Raw genomic sequence first — 20,989 nt, forward strand, 5'->3', positions numbered from 1 at the left:
GAGGTTTTCAGATGCCAGCCTAGGCGGGACCAGAGGCCTGACCTCTGCCTTTAAAGGATGATGGAGTTTGGGTTGTTGATGGCTGTAGGGAAGTCCCGTTTCGACAGAAGAGAGGAGAACAGCTGGCTCTGTTGCCTGTTTTTTTATTAACACATTATTTCCCGAGGTTCTCACATCCATGCCTTCCCTTCCCTCCTCCGGATCCTTCCCCAGCCACTCCGTAGGGCTCCCTCCTCAGGCTTCTCCACCTGCAAGGAGCGCAGCTCCATGACCGACACCTGTCAGCAAGCTGGGGCCTGTGCTGGGGCCGCTGCTGAGGGTGGCATGTTGCTCAGAGCCAGTTCGTCCTGGCCTAGGATGGCACCTTCGTCCTCAGCGTTCACAGGGCCGCTGGACCCGAAGAACTTCACCATGGCACGGACCTGGGGCAGCTCCGAAAAGGTCTCCACAGTCAGCAGCATGGCCAGGAGCCCCAGGAGCAAGTAACCTGGGGAGGAGAGGTTACTAGGGCAGCTCTCATGCTCCCATCCACCTCCCACCCACACAATTCTCTTCCCACTGCCAACTAAGACTCTGCACCATGCCCTGGGGCAGGGGCCTTCCAACCTGTGAGGCTCAGCCTCCCCCAGGGGCTTATGGGAGTTGTAGTCCAGGGTCTTCTTCCCTTCTCTCCTCCCCTCTACCCCATCCTCCTTAGCAGCTGGACTCACCCAGAAGCGCAAACTGGCAGAGGTGGTAAAGCACTGGATGCAGGCCACTGCCGTGGCCCGGCAGCAGGTCCCCCAGGCCGATGGTGCTGAGGGAGCTGAAGCAGAAGTAGATGGCCTCCAGCAGGCTGCAGTTGCCCTGCACATCCCACAGCACCAGTGCTGGCAGCAGCACGAAGACGCCAACCACTAGCAGGCCCAGTGCAACTGCCTGCAGCAGTGCAGCCCTGGGCGGCGTCAGCTGCCAGCAGGTGGCTACCCAGGCCCCGGGGCGGCTGAGCAAAGGCACCAGGCAGTGGCGCAGGGCAGCCACAAGGGCTAAGGAGGCCGGCAGCCCCAGGGCCGCGTAGGCCACACAGAAGGCCTTTCCACCAGCTGATAGCGGGGCCATGTGGCCGTAACCTGGAGAGGAGAGAGCCACGGGTAATGACCCTGGTGGGGCGGCTGGTGCCCACTTCCCCGAGCCTCGCTCCTGCAGAAGGCTGCCCTCTGGTGGCCAACACAGCCAGAACTATTCAGGGCCTGTTCTCTGTGGGCTCTTCCCCTTGTTCACTGGGGGTGTTGGTAAAGTCCCTGAACCTCTCTGGGTCACTCTTTTACATTCTGGAACATGAAAGGATGAAAAGAGAAGAGTCCCCCTCAGGCCTCTTGTAGCTGGGGTACTTCTGAGAGCTGCCGTCCTACCCCGAGGCAGCCTGACCTGAGAGATTCCTCAGTCTGTCTTTGATCCACACTTCCCAGTTCACCAGGTGAAATGTTACCCAGTCTTTCATTCATTCCCCAAAGGCATATCAAGTTACCCTGGGTGCCAGGCCCTGTGCTGGAACCTGAGTCTGCTCAGGTTCAGATGGGAGGCGGGCAGGAAAATCAGTCAAGACACCAGACATGGAGGGTTGCAAAAGAGGCAGTGTGCTTTTCAAGGGTGGAAAGGCATGTGCAAAGGCAGGGCAGGTGAAAGATCAGGGCCTGCTGGGGGAACAGGATCAGCTGGTCCAGGGCTGTAAAACACAGATGCCTCCAGGAGTCAGAAGTGAGCCAAAAGGGAGTGGTGGGGACAGAGGTTGGGGGGAGAGCACACACACTGTCCCAAGGGCGGGCCCTGTTCTCCAACAGGGGCTTCTGGCTCAGCGCAAGTAGGTTTACAAGTTTCTCCAAAAGAAGGTGGAAAATGGGACTTCAAAAAATATTCAGGACTTCATTCGTGGTCTGATGACTAAGACTCTGTGATCCCAATGCAGGGGGCCGGGTTCAATCCCTGGTCAGGGACCCAGACCCCATGTGCCACAACTAAAGATACCAGGATGAAGATCCAAGATCCTCCTGGGTGTTGCAACTAAGACCCGGTGCAGCCTAGATAAATAAATGAATTTCACACACTTTACAGGGCAAACACCTCACTCCCACCCCCCACCCCCACTTCCTGGGCTCTGGGCCCTCACACTTGTTGTCTCCTCTCCCAGGAATTTCTTCGTGTCTGTCTCTGTGCCCTCTTGCCTGGGCTAACGTCTCATTAGCTGACATCCTCCCCCACACTCCTCCTGGGTTGGTGGTACCTGGGTTCACTCCATTTCCCTCCATCCAAGAATCCATCCCACCGCACAGGCTCCCCAGTCTCGCCTCAGGCCAGTGGGGTCTGGGCACCTCCCCTGGGTCTCACAGCTGCCTGGGGGTGGGGCTGAGAAGGCCACGCCCCCTGGCACCTGAAGTTGAGGCACCAGTTGGGGTGTGTTGGTGGGGGGAGCCCCAGCCCTGATGACAGGCCTAATGAGGCCTGGGTTCTGTCTAGCAGTTTGGGGCTGGGGGAGGGCTGCACCCTCAGGAACCCTGGGTAGGGACTGCCTTGAGAGCGCCTTCCTGCCGCCCCGCCGGCCGCCTTACCCGTGGTGGTGAGGAGGCTGGCGGTGAAGAGCAGGGCTGAGGGCAGATCCCAGTTCCTGGCCTCAGAGCCATTGCCCAGGCTGGAAACCCCATGGGCCTGGGCTACCAGGGCGGTGCCCAGCAGCTCTTCCAGCGCCCCAGCTGGCAGGCAGGCCCCGAACTCTGCCTGAAAGGTGGCCAGCTCGGCCCTGAGGTTGGCCTGGAGCCGAAGGGCTGGAGGCCCCTCCAGGGCCTGGAGCACTGTGGCCCCAAGGCCCAGGGCCAGCAGGTGGGCCACAGCCAGTAGCCCGTATCGGGCCCAGGGCCTTAGAGCCCCCATGGTATGCCACCAGAGTCTGTCAGAGGTGCCCGGGGAGCCAACTCTCCACCACAGGCACCTGGGAGGGGCTGGGCAGGGTGGGGCTGGGGGGAGGGGCTGCGTGGGTGGCTGGAGAGGGAAGGAAGCCTGGGATGGAGCTGGGGTGAGTGGAGCCAGGAGGGCAAGGCGAGGCGGCTCAGGCTTGGGAGGGAGCTGGGGTCACTCCTCTGTTTCTGGGGGCAACAAGTTTCCCACCCAGGTCCCCAAAGCTGGGTGGTTGAGTGATGGGCGGTGAGGATCAGGTGAAAGCAAGGCGATTGACCAGTTCCCCCTCCCACAGTGGTGGTTCATGTGAGCTCACCCAGTCACAGACCCCATTCACTAGTCAGCAGGTCCCCAGACCCTGAGGACCCTAGGGGAGAGGACAGAGGCAGGTCCCTGCCCTCCCAGTGTTCCCAGGAGAAACCTGTTAGCAAGAAGGCAGGGCGAGTTCACATTGTCATAAACTCCCTGAAGGAAACGCCCTGGATGATGGGAGAGTGTTCTGGGGGAGGGGAACTTGGCCTGAAAAGCTCCCTTTGGAGAGCGACAGTTCAGCTGGGGAAGAGAAGAGGCCAGGCCAGGTGGGAAGGAGGTTGGGTGGTGAGAAAAATGGGGACCTATGGACAGGGCTACGGCCGGTACCCCAGATGAGAAGGTGGTGGCCTGGGCAGAAGAATGGGAAGAAGGATGGTAGGACTTGGGATGGGGCAGGCAGGACAGATGTGGAGGATGCTGGGTGCTCTGGAGAGGTGAGGCTTCCGCCATTCCCAATCCTTCCTGAGAAACTTTTGTGCTCTCCCGAGTCCCCGCCCTGCTGAACACAGTAGACCTGGCTGTGGTGAGGTGCAAAGGGGAGGGGGAGAGGGAGCCTGGACCACGACTCCCACAAACCACTGGAGGTTGAGCCCAGGGGCCCCTGTCCTAGGGCGTGGCATGGGAGGGGTGGTCTGTAGAACCCCCGTGCCTTCTTAAGAGAAGTGTGAGTGAAGCCAGGTGTCAGGGTGGATGACCCTCTTCTGTGTCCAGGCCTCAGGATAAAAACAAACCCTGGACAAACGCCTAAGATACCACCCAGAGAACTGTGGGCTCCTGAGTTCAGCAAGCTGCCTGGAATGGGTGCAGCATGGCCAGGAAGGGGCCCCAGGGGAGGTGGTGTTGTTGTGGGCCCTGAGAATAAGTGGGAACCACCCCGAAACAGGAACAATCAGGGCAAACAGTTGCTTGAAATGGTGGGAAAGGCCCAGCCAGGGTGGGAACAGGCAAGTAAGGCCCAAGTGTGTGGATGTCAGGGAGGCTAACAAGGGCCTTGTAACACCTGATGATCAGTTGAACTTGATCCCGGGAGAGAGATGCGGTCCAGAGGATCCCAACCTTGGCCCAGGCCACCTGCCATTCTGCTGGGGGCCTGAGGTCACCAGGGTCATGGGATGGTCTGGATCCCCCAGTTATCTCGAAGAACGCTGACAGGCTGTGCTTGGGGAGACAGCTTGGGGAGTTTATTTGGCTTCATTGGATCCTGAGGCCATGGCCCCAGCCCTGGCCAGGGCAGCAGGAAGGCACCCAGAGAGCCCTGGCCCCAGATGACCCCCAGGGCAGGGGGGCCCAGGCACTAAGCCCAGGGGCAGGGGACACAGTAGTAGGATTTGGTCAAAAGTGCTGGTGACAGCTAAGGCTGGCCCCTCTCCCCTGCACCTCCCTGCTTCCCTGCACCGCCCCCGGGGGGCAATTCCCTGAGACAGGCCCTGGTCCTCCCAACCAGCTGGGTACAGTGTCGGGCCCCAGTGGGGCGGGTAAGTCGGGGGACCCACCCATTGCAGGTGTGTGTCGGGGGTGCAGGCCCCCCCATCCAGTGTGAAGGCTTCCTGTGCAGTGTAGTGTTCCTGACCCCCAGAGGGGGCGGCGTCCCTGGGCGAGACCAAGGCAGCTGGAGAGACTGGCCTGGCTCCTATTCCAGTGTATGCTGAGGCTCCTCCAGGGTGGTGGGCGAGCAGCCAGCCGGCTCAGGGCCCTGCCTCTGGTGCCCACGGGGCCTGGGCACCCACGTCTTTGGTCTGTGCCCTGCAGTCCTGAGGGGCCCCTCGGAAGGGGTTGGCAGGCGGAGAGTCCCAGAAGGGGTCTGAGTCTGGGAACAAGGTCCAGGGTGCCCGTCGGGGCGCAGGCTGTGGCGAGGGCAGGGGTGAAGGCCGTGGCCCAGCGGACACAAAGCTCCATGGGTCGATGCGGCTGCGGAGGGGTGAGGGCCGAGGTCGACTGATGAGGCCCAGAGGCGGCGAGCGCGGGGTCCCTGGGGTGCCAGGAGCAGAGCGTGATATCCCCGGCGGCGGTGAGACGGCGCTGGCTATTCAATGAAGGGGAGGGGGCCCAGGTCAGGCAGTCACCGGCTCCTGGGTGTCCCCAGGGGGCACTGCCCTGCTCTGGGCCTCAGTTTGCTCATGGCAGTGAGCTCTGGGATTCAAGACTTCCATAACCCTTCCTGCTCCATGGTGCTGCGATTTAGCAGTTAAGAGTGAGGAAGCCTCAGGAGCAGGTCTTGATCAACCCAGCTCAGCAGCTGGTTAGTTTGAGTCCCTTCATTTCTCTGTGCCTTACATGTCAACCAAAAAATGGGTCTAACCGGAGTGCCTAGTTCATAGCACTGTTATCAGAATTGAATGAAGCGACCTTTCTAAAGGACTAGAAATAGTACCTGACCCAGGTAAACAGCCAGTAGGAGTTTGCTAAGAAGTGAAGTTGTTCAGTCCTGTCCGACTCTTTGTGACCCCATGGGGCCCATGGACTGTAGCCTATCAGGCTCCTCCGGCCATGGGATTTTCTAGGCAAGAGTGCTGGAGTGGATTGTCAGAACCTTCTCCAAGGGATCTTCCCGACTCAGGAATCGAACCCGAGTCTCCCACATTGCGGGCAGACGCTTTACCGTCTGAGCCACCAGGGAGTTTGCTAGGGAGATCCTTAATACTTCTATTATTTCACAACCGGCCTGGCCCGCCCCGATGGCTGAACATAGAACTCAGCTCCCCACACCCCAGGGCGCAGCTGGAGGTCCAGCAGACAGCTGCAGCCCTGCTCACTGCCCTGCGGGTCCCCACCAGCCCCTCCTCCCCCGTCACCAGGCAGTAGGCCGCTTACCGCGCCTCTCCTCTTCGCGCCGGCGGCTCTTGGCTGAGGGCTGCCCCGCAGCAGGGACACCCAGCTCCAGCAGCAGGGGCGGCGCGGGGGCGGCCGGGCCAGAGGCGTCGGGGCTCAGCGGGGAGGCTGGGGTTTCGGGCGTCTCGGAGGAGAAGCGGATGAGCGGGGATGGGGGCGGCTCGGTGGGGGACGGGGTGGGCAGCGGCAGCGACGAGCGGGGCGGTGTTGGCGAGGGCTGTTCCACGCGCTCTCGGCCCGAGCCCCCCGGGGGTTGCAGGTCCCGGCCGAGGCCCAGCGAGGCGAGCAGGGCGGTGCCGCGCAACAGCGCGCGTTGGATCAGTTTGGGCGTCCCGGAGCCACTGCCGCGTTCGGTCGGGCCCGGCCGCCGGGGCTCCTCGGGCTCCGGGCTCGGCCGCGGGAGGTTACCTGGCGGCGGGTACACAGGTTAGGCCGACTTCCGGCGGCCCTGGAGCAAGGGCTGACTTCTGCTCCCCTGACTCCCCCAGTCCAAGTCCTCCCTCCGCATCCCCATTCTGGCTTTTCAGAAGTGTTGGGGGTGGAGGAGGGCAGTGCAACCTTTGAAAGCAGCAGGAGCTAAGCCAGGTGGCCTGGGGCCCACGAAAGGAGGGCTGGCTGGAGGGAAGGCCGAGGGTCCACCAAGAAGCAAGCTCAAGCCAGAGCAGGGCCGGCCTCAGTGCCCTCAATGGGCAGCAGAAGATATCCACAGGGGCCAGAGTCACAGCTGGGACCCGTGCGGTGCCCATCTCCTCCCTGGTTGGGCAGCCCTGGTCCTTCTACTTGCCTGCTCTGGCCTCCAGTGGTAACCTGTATAAGGCACACAGGCCAATTCCAATGTACACAACAGCTCTAAAGGGATACAACACTGTCCCTATTCCAGAAATGAGGAAATCAAGGCTCGGAGAGGTCAGTTGTTTGTGTCAGGCCTGAGCTGAGTGATTTAGGGGCATTGCGTTGTCTGAGCCTCATGCCCCAGGGGTTCCCAGGCTTAGCTAAGGCTACCCTGCCCTGGATTAAAGGACATATGTCCTAACCTGTGGGCCTAGGGTTAATCTGATTCCGTTCTAGACCAAATGGGTGGGTCTGGAGAACCAGTCATTGAGGTAGGGCAGCCTGTGATGGCCCCCCACAAACCCCAATTTTGTCAAGTCCTCCTCAGCTCTAGAACCTACCATGGCTCTCCACAGCTGCTAGAAAAAAGCCTAAGCTCCTTGGTTGGGCTTTCAGGGCCTCTCTGTCTTCCTTGGGCCTGCCTGGCGTGGAGCAGTGGGTGGGGGTCCAGAGGAAGGAATGCAAAGCTGGGAAAAACGTGAGCTTCTGCAGTGAACCAGGACTTTGCTTGGGGTCAATCCTCAGCCACAACCCTTACCTCATCTCTCTCTTTTTTGGCTCGGCCCCAAGGCCTGTGCGATCTTAGTTCCCCCACAAGGGATTTAACCCGCGCCCTCAACAGTGAGAACATGAAGTCCTAACCACCAGAAAGCCAGGGAATTCCACCCCCCACCTCCACCCCATCTCTCTCTTATCTCCTACCCAACCCCACCCCTGCAGTGGCCATTGCCTTCTAAAATGTAAACCTGCTAAAGACAAGTCTCTGCTTAAACCTGCCCGCCCCCCTCCCCCCCAACTTCCAGATCCTTCCTGAACTGGCCCCAGCCTGCTGTTTCAGGCCTGTGAGTCCCTGGCTCTCAACTCCTTCAGTGAATTCCAACCAGGATTCCTCTTCCTTAGGTCTGGTGAGCCCCATGGTTGCACACACACTGTTCCCTTCACTCAGCACACCTTTCCCACCTCGCGCTCAGTAGTCCCTTACTTAACATTTAAGACCCAGCTGAGAGATCACAGCTTCTATGAAGCCGTGACAGTGGTTTATAAAAAAGTACATATTTGGCTTTCATCTCATTCCTGGTACAGAACTCCCCAAACCCTTGGAATTTCCATATGAGAGTTCATATTGATGTCTTTTTATTTTGGCAGCCTTGTGCAGCATGAGGGATCTTGGTTCCCCGACCAGGGATCAAACTTATAACCCCTGCATTAGGAGCATGGAGTCTTAACCACTGGACCACAAGGGAAGTCCCTGATGCGGTCATTGTTGGAGGATGGGGTCTGCCAGGGGAACGGACTGTGTGATTAGAGGGTTGGAACTTTCAACTTCTACTTGCATCAGGGTAAGAGAGGGGCTGGAGATTGACTCCTGTCACCAATGGCCAATGATTAATCAATCACATCCACGTAATGAAGCCTCCATAAAAACCCAGCCAAAGGGTTTGGAGAACTTCTGGGTTGGTGAACCAGCAGAGGTGTGTGCCTAGAGGGGGCATGGAAGCTGTGTGCCCCTCCCACATACCCTGCCCTCCACATGTCTTCCATCTGTATGTCCTTGACCTGTATCCTTTATAATAATCTAGTAGTCTAGGAAGTAGACGGTTTTCCTGAGTTCTGTGACCTCTTCAAGGACATTATCAAATCTGAGGCGGGGGTCGTAGGAACCTCAGATGTAGAGCTGGTTGGAGAGGAGCACCGGTGACAACCTGGACTTACAACTGGTGTCTGCAGAACAGAGGAGCCTTGGAGTCCTGAGCCCTTAGCCTGTGGGGTCTGACGCTAATTCCAGGTACACGGTGTCAGAACTGGATTGGATTGTAGGACTTCCAGCTGGTGGCCCAGAACTGGCCGGTGTGGGAAAAGCTCCACACATATGGTGTCAGAAGTGAAGCAATAGAATGTAGAGGAAAACAAGAACTTTTCCTCTTTTAGAAGCTTTGCCAGGGACTTCCCTGGTGGTCCAGTGGTTAAGAATTTGCCTTCCAATGTAGGGGATGGGAGTTTGATCCTGGCAGAGGAACTAAGGTCCCACATGCTGTGGGTCAACTAAGCCTGCACACAATGAGAAGCCCGTGTGCCACGATGATGACCCAGTGCAACCAAAAGAAAAGTTTAAAAAACAAAACAGAAGCTTTTTCAGAATCCCCTGTTAACCTATGTAGTTCTTGCTCATGCTATGCCTTGTATAGTCCTTCAGCCAGCCACATGCTACTCTCTACTGTACTTGTTTATTTCTGAGCCTGCCTCCTCTACCAGACTAGGCCCGCCCAGAGGTCAAGGCACTGCTGATCTCTAGCACGATGATGCCTGGCTCATTATATGTGTCAGTACATGTTTGATGGAAGAATCCATTCTTAGAATCCCTGTGACAACCACGTAAGGTGATCGCTGTTCCCCACTTTATAGGTGAGGAAACTGATCATTTACAGTGAGTTTAAAACAGAACAGGGGAAAAACATGTTTAAAACAAGCAAAAAAAAAAAGAACAAAGTGACGCTGGAGATCAGCACACCAACTAAGAATGGAAAGAAGTTACTGAGGTTGATATCCTGAGAAACTGAGATTCCCAGAAGTCAGAAACTTGCCCCAGGTTACTTGGCAGTAATTTTAATTTACCTCTAAACTCCCTGGCAGTAAGAGGTGGCAACCCTGTTGTTACGGAGAAAGCAGAAAAACCATTCTTGACTCAGAGATGAAGGTGAAATCACTTCTACAGGGCCTCATGGAAAGGACATGGCCATGTGGTAGTTGGTGGCTCCAGGGCAAAAGCTTCATGGAGCAGTTGCTGGCAGACCGTGCCCACCAATCTGTAACAACCAGTTCCCCAGGGGCCAGCACACCCAGGCAGGGACAAGGGGTGGGAGATGGGACTCCCCAGTGGTGTGGCTAACACCTGGGACAATCTCTCAGGGACATCTTTGATTCTTAGCTAGGTTTTTGACTCTGTAGGTGGTTGGGAGGTCAAGATCACTCACTTGTGGGTGGGCCAAGACAGCTGGCTGAAGGCTTGCACAGGTGCAAACAGATGCTCAGCCAGCAGCTGGGCTGGGACAAGGGATACCCTTTCAGGTAAGGGGGCAAGCTGGAGAAAGATGAGGTCCCTGCTCCTGGGAGCCCAGGGAAGATAAGGCCAAAGGGATCTGAAGGGATCTGTAGACCATGGTCAGGGGCTGCTTCTGCCTGCACATCCAGCTTGACAGGACCTCATGTTCTCCATTGAACTTTCTGGCCTGGGGCATTCTAGAGCAGGTGACTCCAAGCAGCCCCCTTGGCCTTCCAATTCTCAGTTCGGTCCCTGTAGCACAGCCTGCTTAGGGCAATGCAACTGCTGGAGCAAGAAATGGCATGGCAGATGGGGGTCCAGGGCCCTGCCTCTGGAGTCAGTGAAAGTTTTGCAACTCCATGGACTATACAATTCTCCAGGCCAGAATACTGGAGTGGGTAGCCTTTCCCGTCTCCAGGGGACTTCCCCAACCCAGGGATCGAACCCAGGTCTCCCGCATTGCAGGTGGATTCTTTACCAGCTGAGCCACCAGGGAAGCCCTGGGCTCAAATCCCTGTTCTGCTATGCGTCCTACTTCAAATCACTTTACCTGTCTGTGCCTCAGTTTTCTCCGCTATAAAATGGCACACGAGGGACCCAATAAACGTTTGCTGTTGTTATTACTGTGAATCCTAGCTTAGGTAATGGTGGAGGTGATGCATTGGGTGGGGTGAGAGGAGTGAGTCTAACTTGTTTGCTGAATGGGACTCTGGTCTGATGACAGCTGGGTCCTATATTCTGACTTTGAGAAGCAGGTGCAGCTGGGGGCTGTAAAAGGACCCTTGGGCAAGGGAGGCTGCAACTTTCTAGTCCCTGCCAATGCTGGGCAGTGCTGAGATGAGCCATGCCCCTCTGACCCAGGATCCCTGCTTTCTGCTGATCCCCTAGCTTCCCAAGCAGCTTGCAGGTGAGAAACCCCTTCTTTAAATGAAAGCTTCTGGGGAAGCTCACTATGAGCATGAGTGTCAATATTTTCCTGGGTTCAGATCCTTAGCTGGGGGACTTAGGTAGATTACATTATGTCTCAGAGCCTCAGATAGGTATAATAATCCCTCATGGGGTTGTTGCTTGGATGGAATACCTGATACACAGCAAGTGCTGTTGCCATTATGGAAAACAGAAGACCCCAGAACTGCCCCAGATGCAGTGAGGGGGCCCTGGATGCCCACCCATTCAGCTTTCTTATCCTCTTTTCCACCTCCAAGCTCCCCAGAAAGGACTCTGAGAAGCACAGTGCAGTAGCCACTTTTCTAACCCCACCCCACATGCACAATTTCCTTTCCCTCTCTGCACCCAACTTCCTTTGGGTCCCAAACAGGGGCCACTGTTTCTTGTCTTCCTTTGCTCCCTAGAGCTTGCTGAGGGCACAGCAGCTGATGGAGGCCAGCCCTGCACAATGGGACCACTCTGGGCCCCCTGAGGCGTAGGCGGGATCTCCCTCAGTTGTGGGCTTATACGTCAGACCTGGGTTCTAGCAATGGCCTGCCTTGCCATAGTACCCATAGGAGTGCAGCAACAGTTGGCTGGGGGCAGACAAGGCCACTCACCATTGAGCATTGGGGGTGTGGAAGGAGATCCTAGGGGGGATGAGTCATCTGAATCCAGGTACCACGTGGCTTCATCCATGCGGGACCTTCTCCTAGTGAGGGAATGAGAAGGAGTCGTGCTTCGTGAATCTCAGGACTGCTGGGAGGCAGGAGCTGCTGGGTAGGTGGCAGTCAGGCACTCACCTCCCGTTCTGGGCTTCTCCAGGCTTGGGGGAGCTGGGACCCCAGGCCCAGCATGCTCGGCGCTCTCCATTGCTTGAGTCCTCTAGACGTCTTGGGGACTGTCGGCCCCATGCCTGCCCTGGCTCTGCAGGCTCCACTGTGGTGGGTAGGGTGAGGGGGGGAACCGAAGGAGTCTGAGTCAAGATCAAGGACCCTGATCCTTGTCCTCCCATCGTAAGAACTGGGCTCCAGGGGCAACTTCTTGGAGGATGGGGAGCGGATAGTCAGGCTGGGCCCCATCCCATTCCCATGGTAAGCTTTGGGCTTACAGAGAAATTGCACAAACTGGGGTGGGGTAGGTGAGTGTGGGTCCTGAGACTGGCAGTGGGGCATCTCTTCTAGTCCTTCAGCTGGCATTTGCTGCTTAGGAGTTAGCACAGACACTGCAGCAAACTGGGTCTGAATTCTGACCCTGCCACTTATCAGCTATGCAGTATTAGGAGTTACTTCTTTCACTTTTCTCATCAGTAAAACCTAGGTAATAATAAAGACATCTACCTCACAGGGTCATTGTGAGGAATTAATATTAGCAACTGTTAGTCACTCAGTCGTGTCTGACTCTTTGTGACCCCATGGTAGCCTATCAGGCTCCTCTGTCCATGGGATTCTTCAAGTGAGAATACTGGAGTGGGTTGCCATTCCCTTCTTGCTGCTGCTGCTGCTAAGTCGCTTTAGTCGTGTTCAACTCTGTGCAACCCCATAGACGGCAGCCCACCAGGCTCCCCCGTCCCTGGGATTCTCCAGGCAAGAACACTGGAGTGGGTTGCCATTTCCTTCTCCAATGCATGAAAGTGAAAAGTGAAAGTGAAGTCGCTCAGTCGTGTCCAACTCCTAGCGACCCCATGGACTGCAGCCTAACAGGTTCCTCCGTCCATGGGATTTTCCAGGCAAGAGTACTGGAGTGGGTTGCCATTGCCTTCTCCAATTCCCTTCTTGGATCTTCCCAATTCAGGGATCAAACCTGGGTCTCCTGCATTATGGGCAGATTCTTTTTATGCTCTGAGCCACCGAGGACACCCTAATAATTAGCAAAGCACTTAGGAAAGTGGATGGTACATAGCATCATACAATTGTTAGAAAAAAAAAAGTTGTAAAATGACTGATGCTTGGGGAACTCAGATACCAGTTTAGATGGATGGGGAGGGAACCTGGGAGCAGGGAGGAAGAGGAGGAGGCAGTGCAAGGGATCCACTTCCAAGGATAAGGTTTGACGAAAGGGTAAGATCTGGGGAGAAGGACGTGGGCAAGAGGAGAAGCTGCTTACACTGGATGGCCCGGAACCGGGGAAAGGTGGGAGAGTCCCCAGCCCCGACCTCGAAGACGTTCCTCCTCCTGTCCAAGCCAGGCGAGGCCTGCACGGTGATGCGGTGTTTGAAGTCTAGAGTTGGGGGAGAGAAGCAGAGTGCAAGTTTGTGGTGAAGGAGAGACAGGATCCTAACCCGCAGGGCCCCTCGGCAGCGCGGAGGCCACGCAGGCAGTGCTGGAATCCGGCCTAACACGGAGGCTAGGTGACTGGGGCCGGCCTCACTGGCTTCCTGAGATCCTGGATCAAGGAAATCCCCAACCCCGGCAAGCGCGGCGAAGTCGGAGAGGGCCCACCCCGTGCCCTCGGCCTTCCCAAACATTCATGAGCCCCGCCCCTTCCCGGCCGCAGCCACTCCCAGGCCGACATGCAAATATTCCCGCCAGAACCCGCCCACAGACAAGAACACACTCCCGATCCCACCTCTTGCAGCCTCCGCTCACAGGCCCACCCACCGACGCCCTAGACCAATCCCAGCGCGGTCAGCCACCCGCCTGGCCCCGCCCCACCGCCCGCGAAGCCAATGGCGGGCGGCGCGCTGGGGCCCCGCCCCTTACCGAGTGGCATGCTGATACGCTCCCCGCCGTCGCGCGCGCGGAGTTTGCTGCGCTTGAAGGTTCCGCGTCGGCGGCGAACGTGCGGCCGCTCGCGGTCGACTTGCTGCAGTAACAGCGTCAACTCACGCTCAAACACCTCCAGCTCCCACTGAGCCAGCAGGTGCTCGCGCCGCCGCAGCTGCTCTGCCTGTGAGCGCTGCTCACGCGCCGCGCGGGTCAGCTCCTCCTCGCGGCTCAGTAGTTCCTGTGCCCAGGACAGCGAAGGCCGTGGCGTCAGGCGGGTACGGTCCCAGGCGCTCATCCCCACTCCGTGAGACGTCCCTTCCCGGCGTCTCCTTCCACCCCTGGGACCGCGACTCCTCCCACCTTTTCTTTGGCCCGCAGCTCGTCGAAGAGGCCTTGGATCTCGCGCTTCCAGCCTTCCTGCATGGAATGGAAGGAGTCCCGCGGCATTTCCCGTAGCACCTGTGCCTCCAGCGCCTCCAACTGCTGAAGGATGGAGGCGAAGTCGGGCCTGCGGTGGGGGTCCTGCGCCCAGCAGTCTAGGGAAACGGAGTGGGGACGGGGGTGGGGGTGGGGGGACAGGGGAAGGGGTCTGTGAGTGGATATGTCCTGTTGGGCCAAGGAGCTCTACCCTTCACCCTCCTGCCCCATCCCCTTACCAGCCATAAGCTGTGCGAAGGGCTCCGGGCAGGTGGATGGAATGGGCAGTGTGAGCTTGTTCACGGCCACACCATAGGCTACAGCAAGGCAGTCGATGCCACGATAGGGTACCTCCCCGGTCAGCAGTTCCCACAGCAAGACCCCAAAGCTGTAGGTGAGACAAAGGGTCTGTGTTCCCGCCTCGACTCATTCATTGCCATTTCACCCCAAAGCAACCAAGAGTAAGTGGTCTGTGTCCCTCCCTTGGCCTCTGCTTATCCATCCAGCCCTAGATTTTGGCTGCCACCTCTCCCACCCCCACGACCTCATATCTGTCTAGACTCCACCCAGCCGCACCTCCAGACATCGCTGCCTTTGGAGAAGGTGGAGGCCTTGATAACCTCAGGAGCCATCCAGGCATAGGTGCCCGCAGCACTCATTTGCGTGGTTTTGTGCCACTCACGGGCCAGACCGAAGTCCGTGATCTTCAGGGTCTTGTGCTCCATGTCGTCACCTTCAATGGGCTGCAGCAGCAGAACTGGGGAAGAGAGGCTGGACTGTGGTTCCAGGCTCAGGGGGTGGGGATAGGGGAGGAGCTGGGAGCAAACTGTCATCGGACAGACATCCTGGCTAGGTAATGGGGGCAGTGAGGTGACTTGGTCTCAACCTTGCCAGAGCTCGTATCTGGGGTTGGGATAGAATGAGACAATAAACACAAGGCTGGGACATATTTACCAAGGGGCTCCTAGAGGTTAGGCATTTATACTCAGTGTTAGCACACACACACACACATACACAAATCTGTGAGGTAAACATCATGGGATTCCCTGGTGGCTCAGTGGTAAAGAATTCACCTGCCAGTGCAGGAGACACAGGTTCGATCCCTGGGACAGGAAGATCCCCTGGAGAAGGAAATGGCAACCCACTCCAGTATTCTTGCCTGGAAAATCCTATGGACAGAGGAGCCTGGTGGGCTCCAGTCCTTGGCGTTGCAGAGGGTCAGACACGATTTAGCGACTAACAGTTTACTTCACTTCAGTAATTAGGACTCTGTACTTCCACTGCAGGGGAAACAGGTTCAATCCCTGGTCAGGGAACTACGATCCCACATGCCCTTGGCTCAGCCAATAAGTAAATTGTAAGATTTGGGAAGATTTCCCAGAGGAAGTACCATTTAAGCTGAGACCAGAGTGAGGAGTTGGCCTCAGCTAGGTGATGGTAGGGGTTCAATCCCATGGACAGAGGAGCCTGGAGGCTCTAATCCTTGGGGTTGCAGAGGGTTAGACACAACTTAGCGACTAAACAGCAATAACAAAGACATCATTATCCTCATTTTGCAGAAGAGGAAACTGAGCAACAATTTGACTTAACCAAGGTCATAAGCAAACAAAGCAGGTATCACCCACAACCTGGTATGCGTGGTTCCAAAGCCAGTGTTCTAACTTTCCCCTAACCCTGCACAGAACAGAAATAAGCAATATGGCAGCCTCTCAGCATTTGTGACTTTGATTTCAAAAGAAACCTGTGTGTTGCCATTTTGTCGAGGCAAGAGTGTGATTTAGAACCTCCCTGGGGGTGGGGAGCAGGAGGGAACTGCCTGGTGAGAAAGGAAGCCCAGCGGGCACTATAGACCCCTGGTGCCCATGTCCCACTGTGGCTAGCACAGCCATTTCCAGAAGAGAGAAAGATTCCAAAAGATATCCACTGATGTGGCTAGATGTGATGAGAGACGAAGGGGTCTAAGGGTGGTTGTTGACTAGAAAGGAGTTTGGGAAAAATGTAGGAGTGGATGGACACGGCAAGGGTTCCTGGCTTTGTCCCTCATGGGACCACCATACCCTGTATACACAGGAAAGCCAACAACTTGCAAATGTCTCACCAGGACAAGCACGGCTCAAAGGAGAGAGGTTTTAAAGGAAAAATGTAAGGCAAAGTCAGAGAATCTTCGAGGGTCTGAAGAGGACTCTCTACTTTTCTGGTTATAGTCAACTGTTTTGTACAGAAGGGACATCCAAGCCAACGACATTTCTGAACACATATCCTTTCAGGGCACTGCTGCTGCTGCTAAGTCGCTTCAGTCGTGTCCGACTCTGTGTGACCCCATAGACGGCAGCCCACCAGGCTCCTCCGTCCCTGGGATTCTCTAGGCAAGAATACTGGAGTCGGTTGCCATTTCAGGGCACATCTCTCAGCAATCCTGCCCAGGGTGACAGCACCACGGAGGGGGCAGCGCAGAGTTCTGGGGTTGGGTCAGAGGAGACAGGCACCTTGTACAGGTGAGTCAGGGAAGACTTCTCAGAGGAGGTGGCACAACCAGGGTATTCACTCGTTTAGGCCTAAAGCCACAACTCCTGATCCTGCTGCTGGCCAAGCTCCCTGGGCCTCATGGGGGCATCTGGCACTGCTACTCAGCCCCTCCCTGCTGTCCTTGGCTCCCAGGGCCTCTGGCTGCTTGTGCTGTTTCCTTCAGGCCTCCCCACCCTTAGCCTTTTCAATGCCGGTGTTTCTCAGAGACTGGCCTCCCCTTGACCTCGGCCTACTGCCTCCAGGCTGTCCTGGCCTCTCCCAGGTGCCAGCTGCTCCCTCCTCACTGGCATCTCCCGTATGTGGAGCCCTCATTCAGAAGTGGGTCCAGCTGCCCAGCTGTCACCCTACCTGGTCTCCATGCCCTCAACAACCACCTACATCCTCCCACTGTGCCTGGCAAACCTTCCTGCCTTGTCTCCAAATTCAGAGAACGGTCCTGCAACCTACCCTCTCCTCTGAGCTAAACTGGGGCTGACTCCTGAACAGTTAAAGCTGAGGATAACAACAAAAGCCAGAGGGTTATCATGAGTATTAAACAAGATCACCCTTTTTAAAGCTTTCACACAAGGATCTGACAGTTGTTCCAGAGATGCTGCCATGAATCTCAAGTTGACTCTCCTCTCCATCCGCTACCACATCTTATTCGCAGCTTCACAACAGCCTCTGGCCTGGCTGCTGGAGTCTCAGAACAAGACCATTTAGTAAGCTCTGTGAATATCCGTTTCAAACAAGAATCGCAGCAGGCTGGGGCGGGTGGCTGGGGAGGGACCAGGCAAAGGGGTCCATGTGCTGGGGTTGGGGAGGGACTCCCACTTCCTCTGGTGCCAGGACCAACCCATCCTCTTGAAGACCAACCCCTGCTACTTCTTGGTCAGGTCTCTAGCCACCTGTGGTACCTCACGGACTGGTGAAGCACTTTCTGCACCAGTATCTCAAGCTGGGAGTCCAGCCTCCTTTTTTCAATTAGATCATCTGAAGCCCAGACAGGGGTGGCAACCCACTCAGTCTCAGGACTCCTTTGTACTGGTGACTTTTCTGCCAACCCCGTCCCCAGCTTGACCTCACACCTGTGAAGCCTTAGCCTCCCCTCCGTGAGCCCTGCTTTTCTCCAATGGCCTTGAATTTGTTCCAACCCAAGCTGCTCTTCTGGTGTCTGATATAGACCTTAGGGATGGGGTGATCAGGGGTCACTCAGAGAAGGAGCTAGAGATCCCCCTCCCAGCACCCCCTGTTAGGGCTCCCTGGCTCTGAAAAGGGACCTGGCCCCCAGCCCCCTCCCTAGACTGCCTCTGGGGAGCCCGGGAGTGGCCTCAGCAGCTCACACCTCTTCCGCTTCCCTCCCATGGTCCCTACTTCTCCTTTCTGGGAGGCCTGGCCCAGGTCTCCAATGGAGGGGGGAGTCCTTTGGGGGAGAATTGGGGGAGGTCAGGCCCAGGCCGGGCTGGCTGGTCAGTCCTGTGACTCGTGGGCCTGGAGAATTCCCCCTCCTCTCCCCTCCAGGCTTCCTCACAAGGCCCCCATTGTCCAGGAAAATCACGCCATTGTTTCCTGCCTGAGCCCCCCCAGCCCAGGGACTCCCCCCTGCCACAACGCCGCAGACAGCACCCCGGGCCTAGAACTGGGGTCTGTGAGGTGGGAGCCCAGGCTCAGGGAGGCTAAGGGCACCCTGCCTGCCCTTCACCACCACCCAGACTCAGGGTGAAAGCAGGGAACTGGGGGTAGTGGGGGTGCCATCCCTGGCTCCTTCCTCTCCCACAAACCCCCCCACCCCCAACTCTTTCCTCCCCTGCAGGCAGCTGGGCTGGGGAGAGAGCAGAGGCTGGAGCAGGGGCAGGAAGCCGGCTCAGGGGCAGCAGGAAACGCAGGAAGCGGTGGGGAGGGTGGGGAGCAGGGGCCTGGGCTATTGTTCCATTTTTTCTGGAAAGAAAACTGGAGGAAAAACAGTAGACGGGAGTCCCCTCCCCCCAGGCCTTCGGGGAATCCCCCTCAGGCTGGGGCAGGGAGTGAGGGTCCCTAGATGGCTGGGGCTCAGCAGCGCAGCTGAGTGCTGGGACCTGCACCGTATTGTGGATGAGAGGAGTGGGTGGGGTGGCTGGCAGACCTCCTGAGGCCCCTCCGGCCCAGGAAGGGACTTGGGTATCACTGGGCCCTGGTGTTCTGCTCCCCACAAGCCTCTGATCCATGGTCAGCCCAGGCCGGGAGGCTCAAAGTATCCATGCTCACCCCTCCGCGGGCCACCCGTGGCTCTCCAGTGGTCCTGCGGGCCCTTCCTCTTGCTCTTCGGTCTGCACCTTGGGCCCCAGCAGGCCCACCCACATCCCTACTACCGTGCCGGGTGCTGCCTCCTTGACTTTGCTCTCATCAGGCCCTGCCAGGACATCCAGCTGGGTGCCTCTCTGAACATGCCCTGCTCTGGGCCAGGTGTGAAGCTTGCCTGCTTCAGGAAGCCCTCTGAACCTGTCACTTGCTTGTCTCGGGCCCATGCTAGGCCACGCGTAGACCCGAAATGGCTGGAGATAGAGTGCCTCAAGTCTTCTTAGCCCTGCCACGCCCACTCCAAGTGCTGATTCCAGGCAAAGCCCTCCTGGCAATCCAGCCTTCAAACGTCCACACCCATGGCTGACGACCCACTGATGCCGGGCATTGGGTGCCCAACGATTAAGCCCTTTCATTCTCCCAATCACTCCCTTTTTACAGAGTGAAATCGATGCTCTGAGTTGAAATAACCAGCTAGAGAGAGTGCAGCCAGGGAAAGGAGTGGGGTTAGAATTCCATCCCTGACCCCAGCTTTGACCACCGAGGGTGGGGAGGAGGGGAGGGGCTTTTCCCTTTGAGATGTCTATTCTGGAGGAGCTGCCCACCACAAGCGGAGGAGACAGGAGGCACCCGCAGGACAAGTGGGCGCTCCCTGAAGATGAGGGGTGCCAGGATCCAGCATGCCCTTCCTTGACGTAGTGGCCATGGTAGGCAGGTTGCTTACAATTCTGAGAGATTCCAATTTTTTAACTTGGCACCTGTGAGTTGGGGTAAAGGCCTCCTCCTGGGGCTGGGGCGTAAAGGACTCTTGGGTGCCTGGGACTCTTGCTTTGGGGCTAGTGTGAGCCCAGGGGCACCCCTGGTCAACTGAGATGCTCCTAGAACAGTAGCTCCTGTCTCTAGTAGATCCCCAGGTAGGCTCAGCTGCGAGCTGGCAGTAGATGTGTGCTCAGGCCATGCCACCCTCCAACCACACTCCCCAGAACTCACTGTTGTTGGACTTGAGGTCTCGGTGGATGACAGGCACCAGGGCCTCGCAGTGCAGGTAGTGCATCCCACGGGCAATTTGCACGGCCCAGTTGACGAGCACATGGGGGGGCACACGCCGGCCAGCCAGGGCACGGCTGAGGGGCCCACCGGCAGCGTACTCCATCACCAGGCACAGGTTGGGCTCCTCCAGGCACACGGCCTTTAGGGCAATGATGTTGGGGTGCGCCAGCATGGCGAAAAGCCGGGCCTCCTGTCGCACGCTCTCAGTTGTCACGCTGATGTCTTCGTCGGGGTCCTGGCGAGCAGCCTTCACAGCCACCAGCTCGCCTCTCCAGCTGCCCCGGTAGACCTTGCCAAAGCCACCGATGCCAATCACCTCCTCCAGCCGCAGCTCCTGGAAGCTGGCCATCTCGCAGGGGGGCGGACCGCCGCCCCGAGATACATAGTTGGACGGAAAGATGCCCACCTGGCCGCCCACCTGGCCCGCCCACCAGCCCTCATCGCCTGAGATAGCTGCATCCCGGGATAGCACCTCCACACGGTCGCCCTTCCGCAGGGCCAGCTCGTCCTGCCCGCTGGGCTCGTAGTCAAACAGGGCTGTCCACACAGGGTTAGCATAAGCTGCCGCCTTCGGGGACCCCTCTGGCCAGCCTCCGCCGCCGCCCCCGCCGCCCCCACTGCCACTGCTGTTCCATGACCCCAGTGGGCTCTTGAGGAAGAGGTTCTTCAAGGGCTCCATGGCTGGGAGCTGCGTTGGTGGGTGTGGGGGACCTTCCCTGGGTGCCCCTGGTCCCCACCCCTGCTGACTGTCGAGGCCCTAGTCCCGGAACCTGGGCATCCGGGCCCTGGCCCTCAGCCCCAGACCCACGCCTCTCTGGGGATCCAGGAGTGTCGCCTCCCGGCCCCCTGCATCTCGGGCTTCCGGAGGAAGGCCACCCAGGGTAGTGTGGTCAGGCTTGGGGGGTGAGCCCTTGGGGCCTCTGGCGTCTCACCATGGCTAGCAAAGAGGGGCCCCGGCGTCCCTCAGTCTGGAGCAGTCCTGGGAGCCTGGCTCCAGCACCCCGCGAAGTGTAAGCTGGGCCAGCAAGGGGCAGCGCCTGGACTCTGTTTGGGTCTCCTTGCGAAGGGGGTGGCTGGAGTGTCTCTTGCTGGGGCTAGCTGTCTCTTCCTGGCTGGGCTCTCTCGACCCGATGGCTCCAACCCCGTTCCCTTCTTCCTCCTCCCT

At 57.8% G+C, this 20,989-nt stretch overlaps 2 protein-coding genes across 2 annotated transcripts; both read right to left on the reverse strand.

The window, feature by feature from the left end:
* Positions 1 to 127: 127 nt before the first annotated feature.
* On the reverse strand, positions 128 to 2,913 carry KCNK7 (potassium two pore domain channel subfamily K member 7). The gene is made up of 3 exons (NM_001192725.1): positions 2,586 to 2,913; positions 711 to 1,109; positions 128 to 487 (listed from the first exon to the last, which is right to left on the reverse strand). The coding sequence occupies exons 1-3, from the start codon at positions 2,902 to 2,904 to the stop codon at positions 282 to 284; spliced, it is 924 nt and encodes a 307-aa protein (NP_001179654.1). The 5' UTR covers positions 2,905 to 2,913; the 3' UTR covers positions 128 to 281.
* A 1,486-nt stretch (positions 2,914 to 4,399) lies between these two features.
* On the reverse strand, positions 4,400 to 20,962 carry MAP3K11 (mitogen-activated protein kinase kinase kinase 11). Its single transcript, NM_001101991.1, is given in 10 exon segments — positions 4,400 to 5,263; positions 6,052 to 6,477; positions 11,488 to 11,579; positions 11,671 to 11,806; positions 12,974 to 13,087; positions 13,570 to 13,813; positions 13,936 to 14,111; positions 14,232 to 14,380; positions 14,569 to 14,749; positions 19,765 to 20,962. Coding segments are annotated over 10 exon segments (2,595 nt in total). The 5' UTR covers positions 20,504 to 20,962; the 3' UTR covers positions 4,400 to 4,925.
* Positions 20,963 to 20,989: the final 27 nt, after the last annotated feature.

This window comes from Bos taurus, chromosome 29, assembly GCF_002263795.3.
Source record: "Bos taurus isolate L1 Dominette 01449 registration number 42190680 breed Hereford chromosome 29, ARS-UCD2.0, whole genome shotgun sequence".
NCBI classification, from domain to species: domain Eukaryota; kingdom Metazoa; phylum Chordata; class Mammalia; order Artiodactyla; family Bovidae; genus Bos; species Bos taurus.